This window comes from Marmota marmota, unplaced genomic scaffold (assembly GCF_001458135.2).
Source record: "Marmota marmota marmota unplaced genomic scaffold, marMar, whole genome shotgun sequence".
Taxonomy (NCBI): domain Eukaryota; kingdom Metazoa; phylum Chordata; class Mammalia; order Rodentia; family Sciuridae; genus Marmota; species Marmota marmota.
Window position 1 is genome coordinate 34,863,980 of NW_026000082.1, and position 7,228 is coordinate 34,871,207.

Genomic DNA, 7,228 nt, shown 5'->3' on the forward strand with positions numbered 1-7,228 from the left:
GCTGGTACAAAGACCTCTCCACAGGTGTGGCTGTATACTGGACCGGTAGTCAGTGACGGGTAAGATCCAATTGCAATGGTACCAACCTAAGGACCATATGTACTATTGGACAACCTAAGGCAGGCACGGTCCCTAAGCCACATGCTGGTTGTTTAAACGGAGAGGGGGAGATGTTGAGAGCCACAGCCGAAGGGGCCCCAGCAAACTTCCAGCTGCCGGCTGATGATTGGCTCACAGCGGCCCCAGCAACATCTAGCTGATTGGCTCCTCTGCGGTGATGCTCATTGGGCTGTTTCCCTGCCCTTTCATTTTTTTAGCTGTTGATAGACCTTTATTTCATTCATTTATATGTGGTGCTGAGAATCAACCCAGTGCCTCACATATGCTAGGCAAGTGCTCTACCACTGAGCCACCACCCCAGCCCCAGTTTTCTTTTTTGATAGGAATTATACCAAATATCCAGGCAGTGGTGCACATTTGTAATCCCATAGACTGGGGAGGATGAGGCAGGAGGATCACAAATTGGAGGTCAGCCTCAGCAATTTAGCCAGATCATGTCAAAACAAAAATGGGCGGGGGATGTAACATAGTGGTAGAGAACCCCTGGGTTCAATACCCAATGCGGAGAAAAACAAAACAAAACAACAAAGCCCTGTACTCTCCTTGCAACTTTCCTGTTTGCAGTTGCTTCAAAATAAAAATAAACAGATCACTACCTGAAATAGAATGAGAGGAGCAAAGAAAATGCAGTTAAACCATGTAGGCACATTTTGTCAGTCAATTGTTAAGACCACTATTGTAAATATAGTAAAAGTATTTTGTTATTTTGGATTTGTGATGCTTATGGGGTTTTTGTGTTGTTGTGGGGGGTTTTTTGTGTGTGGATGTGTGCGCGTGTGTGCATGTGTGTGTGTGTGTTGTGTGTGTGTGTGTGTTTTCTTGTACTGGAAATTGAACCCAGGAGTACTTTACCACTGAGCCAAATCCCCAGCCTTTTTTATTTTTAATTTTGAGACAGGGTCTCTCTAAATTGCTTAGGGCCTCACTAAATTGCTGAGGCTGGCTTTGAATTTGCAATACTCCTGCCTCAGCCTCCTGAGTTGCTTGGATTACAGGTGTGTGCCACTATGCCTGGCTTCTTGTCACCCTTTTAAATATGAGGAAACCAGCTGGGCATGGTGGCACACGTTAATAATCACAACAACTTGGCAGCCTCAGGAAACCAAGCCACAGAAAGAAAAGAGGCTTATTCAAGGACAACCGGCTAAGTGAAGAAGCAGTATTTGGACCCAGGCAATCTGACACCAGAGTCTTCTTTGAGGGGAAGCTATGAAGCTTCAGTGAAATAAAGGGGACATGACAGCAACTTTAAAAATATAAGGATCAAGCTGGGCATGGTGGAACATGTCTATAATCCCAGCTACTGTGGAGACAGGAGGATCACAAGTTTGAGGCCAGCCCTCAGCAATTTAGTAGGATCCTGTTTCAAAAGTATAAAGAGTTGGGGATGTTGCTCTGTGGTAAAGTGCCCCTGGGTTCAATCCCCAGTACCCGCCCCCACACACACACACACAAATCATTCACAAATGAAAACGCATGTCTGCCTGTCTTGGGGTACTTGGCCCCTTAGCTAGAGAACAGTAGGAAGCTAAATCCCCACACTGCATTTCAGAACTCCTTTGACATCCAGGACCTTGCTCTGTCCTCACACAGCCCTGCAGGAAGGACTTAGGATCACAGATGGACAGACAGATGGACAGATGACCAAGGATCAGCCCAAAGTTACACAACTGGCTGAGAAGTGATGGAGCCAAGAGCAAATGCCAGCTCTGATGATGCCAGAGCCTCTCTCTCCATCCAGGGCACCAGATTGCCCAGCATGTAGCAGGCTGGACCTCCAAGTCCCCCTTTCTCCCACTCCTACTGTCTGAGACAGATGCCAGGACAGAGGAGCCATGGGGCAGCAGAGCAACATTTCTGTCCAGGTCCCAGGTGGGCATCTGCAGAGCAGGCCGCAGCGGGGCAGTGGGGGTGAGCAGCTAGCCACCAGATCTGGGAAGCTCAGGCCTTGGCTGCACAATTGGGCCAGTGGATCTGGGGGAACAAAAAAGGACTTTGGGACAGACAAATCTGGCCTCTGTCCCTTTGTGTTTGAGTGACCATGGGCAAGGCACCTCACCTGTTTGAGTCTCACAATGTAAGTATCTAGCCTCACAAGGAAGCTCTCAATACTTGTAGAAAGTGACTGGCACATAGTAGGTGCTCCGTAAATGGCAACCATATTTCATGATCATTCTCTGAGGGTTTCTCAGCAGACATAACCTCTCAGGAGTTGGAGGAATCCAGGCTTGGGACAGAGAGTTCTGAAGGACTTTATTCCCGCAGGAGCCCAGAACTGGAGTCAGAGAAGGGGACCTCTTAAACTTCACAGTAGACAAAGTCCTCCCAGTCCCCCAGAGTCCTGGCTGCTTTCCCTGCAACCTGTTCCTTGCCACAACAGGAGCAGGGCCCCCAAGGTTACGCAAACAAGTTAATGATAAGGCACTTCCAGGGTGGCCTTTGCATTCAAGGCTTGTCCAGCTCTGTGGCTGGTTTCCTGGCTCTGCAAGAACCCTGGTCTTGGGGAGGGCTTGTGGCTTAGCGGTAGAATGCTTGACTAGCACGTTTGAGGTGCTGGGTTCAATCCTCAGCGCCACATAAAAATAAATAAAATAAAGATATTGTGTCCAACTACAATTTATATATATATAAAGAAAGAAAGAACCGTGGTCTTGTATACACAGAAGAGTGGGCACCAATAGAAACACCAGTCACAGCCACCTGCTGATTGTGCACCTGAGGCCTTGGTGCCCTGGTACAGCCTGGGTTAATGACCCTGTTTATCCACTTGAATCATCCGATAAGGGGCAGCCAGGCCAGCAGGCCGCAGCCCTGTGCCCTGCACCAGCCACTTTCATTGACTGAAGCGATAGCAATGCCACGTGGAGCTCCCGATTCCCCCTCCCCCGCCACTTCCCCACCAGTCCAGCCAGGGTCAGTGTGTGTGTGCGCGCCTTGTTTTTTTCAATGAACATGACTTCTGGAGTCAAGGTTGTCGGGCCATCCTCCCTCCCGCCCTTTGGCGGTATAAATAACACCAACAGCTCAGCACAGAGGGCCAGAGAGCTGGAAGACATAGGAGCAGGTCCCTAACCATGAGCGCCAGCCAACCAGGGGCCTGCCCGTGCCAGGGTGCTACAGGCCACCCGACCATTCTGTACACACTTCTGAGCCCCAGCCTCCGGCCCAGGCCCTCAGTGCCCCCATCCCCAAGCCGCTGCCTGTGCCTACAGCACCGGCCTGTCCGCCTGTGTGCCCCCCACCGCACCTGCCGGGAGGCCTTGGATGTCCTGGCCAAAACAGTGGCCTTCCTCAGGAACCTGCCCTCCTTCTGCCAGCTCCCTCCGCAGGATCAGCGGCGGCTGCTACAGGGCTGCTGGGGCTCTCTCTTCCTGCTTGGGTTGGCCCAAGACACAGTGACCTTTGAGGTGGCTGAAGCCCCAGTGCCCAGCATACTCAAGAAGATCCTGCTGGAGGAGCCCAGCAGCAGTGCTGGCTGGGGACAGCCACCCGACAGGCCCCAGCCCTCGCTGGCTGCTGTGCAGTGGCTTCAGTGCTGCCTAGAATCCTTCTGGAGTCTCAAGCTGGGCCCCAAAGAGTATGCCTACCTGAAAGGAACCATCCTCTTCAATCCAGGTGAGCTCCCAGACACTCAAAGAAGGGGCCGTGGTAGGAAGGGGCCAGGGCCTAGCCAAGGAAGGACCTCCTAAGGGCCTGACATCCACTATCACATTGGGTCCTTGGTATCATGGAATTATCATCTCACATTATAGGCACAGAGAAGCTAAGTGACTAGCTGAAGGTCCCACAGCCAGGTAGGGGCAAGCAGAGATGGGAACTCAGGTCTGTTCACTCCAGAGACTGGCCCTTGCCACTGTTCCTGAGAAATCTGCTATGACCCTTAGGGAATGTGGGGTGAGGAGCACAGCACAGCTGTGTCTCTGTCATATCTTCAAGGGCAGACTGCATGATGAAGTTCTGAAAGTGAAACTCCTCTATGGGTTCAGAAAGATCACACAGAGGAGAGGAATGAAGGGGAGCGGAGGACAGGAGGATGCCTTTGTAAAATAGGCCAGGAGAGTAACAGAGAGTATTCTTGGTAGTGAGAGAGCATGGGGTGGGAGTTCCTCACCCTAAGGCCTTTGTGGCATCCATAATGCATATTACTATTGTAATAATAGTAGTGAACCCTTATATTACACATACCATATGTTAGGTCCTCATCTCAGGGTTTACATATACTGGCTTATTTAAACCTCATAAAAAGCCCAGCAGAGTGGAATTATTATTTTTTTAAGTGCTGGGGATTGAGCCCAGGGATGCTTAACCACTGAGATACACCCCTAGGCCTTTGGATTTTTTATTTTGAGATAGGGTCTTGTTAAGTTGCTTAAGGGCCTTGCTAAGATGCTAAGTTGCTGAGGCTGGCTTCAAACTTGGGATCTTTCTGCCTCAGTCTCCAGAGGAGCTGGGATTATAGATGTGTACCATTGCTCCTGGCTGAGACAAGTACTATTATTCCTCCTTTACAGATGAAGAACTGCAGGCTGGGCATGTTAATGCACACCTGAAATCCCAGCTATTTGGGAAGAGGCAGCAGGATTGCAAGCTCAAGGCCAGCCTGGGCAAATTAGTGAGATTCTGTCTCAAAATAAAAAATAAAAATAGGTGGGGATGTGGCTCAGTGGTTAGAGTGTTTGCTTAGCATGCCTGAGGCCCTGGGTTCAATCCTCAGTATTAAAAAAAAAAAAATGGGAGAGAAAGAAACTAAGACACAGTTGACTAAGATTACTCAGCTATTTAGTGATGCCAGAGGCAGTCTAGTTCTTCATACTGCCTCTCCATAAATGGATGGGTGAGTAAAATGAAAAACTAAATTATGGAGGTGGAAGAGTGGGGCCTGGAAGACTGAGCAAAGGAAGCGAGGGACGGGAGGGTCGTTCAGTGGCAGAGCACTTGCCTGATAGGCACAGAGCCCTGGGTTCAATCCCTAGCACCTTCCTTGCCACCAAAGAAAAGAAAAACTACTTGAGCAAGTTTCTTGGGAAGCTGAGTCAGGAGGATCACGAGTTTGAGGCCAACCTAGGCAACTTAGCAAGACCTTGTCTCAAAAAAAAAAAAAAAAAGGAAAGAAAGAAAGAGCTGGGGAAGTGGCTCAGTGGTTAAGTGCCCCTGGGTTCAATCCCCAGTACTGAGGTTGGGGAGACAAAAGCGGGAGAGAGAGGTGCAGAAGGGTGTTTGCTGGTGGCCTCAGATTCTGGGCCAGCGTCATCCTTTGGTGGCTGGGAGTGGGGTGCTCACCAATCCTCTCACTCTGTCCTCCTGCAGATGTGCCAGGCCTTCATGCCTCCTCCCACATTGGGCACCTGCAGCAGGAGGCTCACTGGGCCCTGTGTGAAGTCCTGGAGCCCTGGTACCCAGCAGGCCAAGGCCGCTTGGCACGGGTCCTCCTCACGGCCTCCTCTCTTAAGAGCATTCCATCCAGCCTTCTTGGGGACCTCTTCTTTCGCCCTATCATTGGAGATGTAGACATCACTGGACTCCTCGAGGACATGCTTTTGCTGAGGTGACCTGCAGAAGCTTGCAGTGCTGATTTGGCCTGGCTGTCCCCAACAGAGAGTCAACGCTCCTGGAGAGGAAAGCCTGCTAGATAGCATTCAGCCCCCCAGGAGGCTCACTCAGCCACACCCCAACTTGGACTTCCACAGTTTGGACACAGTACTCCAGCTATCTGGTAGGCCCTTGGTGGTCCCCAGAGCCTCTGGGCCAAGAATGCTGTCCCCTCTGGGGATGGTTTGGAAGTTTGACTGTTTGGAAGTTAGATTGCTCACTGGGGCAGAATTCTTCCTGACTTTGTACAGAGCTAAATTAAGTTATTGTTTTTTGTAATAAAAGGTGTGATGCCCTTGGAGCCTGACACTGTAGTTTGTACATTTGAAAGGAACCAGCTCCCTCTGGATCCCCTTCCTTCCCCTACCAGAGAGACCCTAAGGGAAGGAAACACAGGGGCCCAGGAGACAAGCCTCAGACAGCTGGGGTATTAATTTTTCATTGGGATGGTGACTCCATTTCTTGGGATGAGATTTGTTTGGCATCTGGATCTGAATCCAGGAGATAGTATCAGTTCTTAATACCTTTACTTCCTTGCTTTTACTTTTGGGAGGAGAGGGTTTCTTTCCTATCCCCAGGTCCTCCACTAAACCACCAGGGCTCCTGTTCCCTGCCAGGCTCCCTCTCATCCGAGGGAAAGTCGGATCACAGCCAGTTGTGAAGCCGTCCCTGTGGACTGGGGTGTAGCTCAGTGGTAAAGCATGTTTGGCATATGGAAGGCCCTGGGTTCAATCCCAGCAGCAAAGACAGAAAGAGAGGTGGGGCAGAAAAAGAAGAAACGAAGTAATGAAGGAAGCAGCCCATTTCAAATTGAAACAGACAAGGTCACTGTGATTTCTGCAGTTTGGGAGTTTGGGATCATTCACATCCCCCATTTCTGTAGCCAACAGAAGAGGGTGGTCCGTTATCCTCCCAATGCAAGGGCACGAGGCACCTAGGCTGGCCTGGAAGCTGCTTAGAGGCTGGGGCAGGCCGAGGTTTAGCTGGCCACAGTGGTATGATCAGGCATTGTTGTTAAAGTTTGAAATACTTTCATGACAGTTGGTTCACAGCTACTGCCCTGGCCCACCCACCAGTCCCCTTCTACTGCCCCTCTGTCCTGTCCTGTCCAATGTCCCTTGGACATTCCCATCGTCTAGCCACTCCAGAGGCTGAGCCATGGCCTCTAGCACCGCTTCATTCAGAGCACAGCTTGGGGCTGTCCTAATTGGTCAATATCTGTTTCTCAATGTTTGTTAAATATTTTGACCTGGTCACCCTGGTCAGGGTGAATGACCTGAAGGGTGGACAGGAGGTAATGATAACAACACAAATGCCTATAGGACTTTCAGGTCTCCTCCTTTCTCCAGCAATAAGGTCTGTCCTGACCAGGCCCCACCTCCATTACCACCACAGTTTGGATTCTTCTCACGGGTACAAGTTAATTATTGCTCACTGAGAGAGGTCATTCTCTCAGGGACAACAGTCTAGGAGTCATCATTCAGGCCTCTTTCTTTGTCTTCTTCTTTTTTTTTTTTTT

General features: G+C 50.2%; 1 protein-coding gene across 1 annotated transcript; it reads left to right on the forward strand.

The window, feature by feature from the left end:
- The first annotated feature begins 3,132 nt into the window (after positions 1-3,132).
- On the forward strand, positions 3,133-6,016 carry Nr0b2 (nuclear receptor subfamily 0 group B member 2). The gene is made up of 2 exons (XM_015485442.2): positions 3,133-3,735; positions 5,428-6,016. Exons 1-2 carry the CDS (start codon positions 3,195-3,197, stop codon positions 5,667-5,669), a joined length of 783 nt encoding a protein of 260 aa, XP_015340928.1. The 5' UTR covers positions 3,133-3,194; the 3' UTR covers positions 5,670-6,016.
- Positions 6,017-7,228: the final 1,212 nt, after the last annotated feature.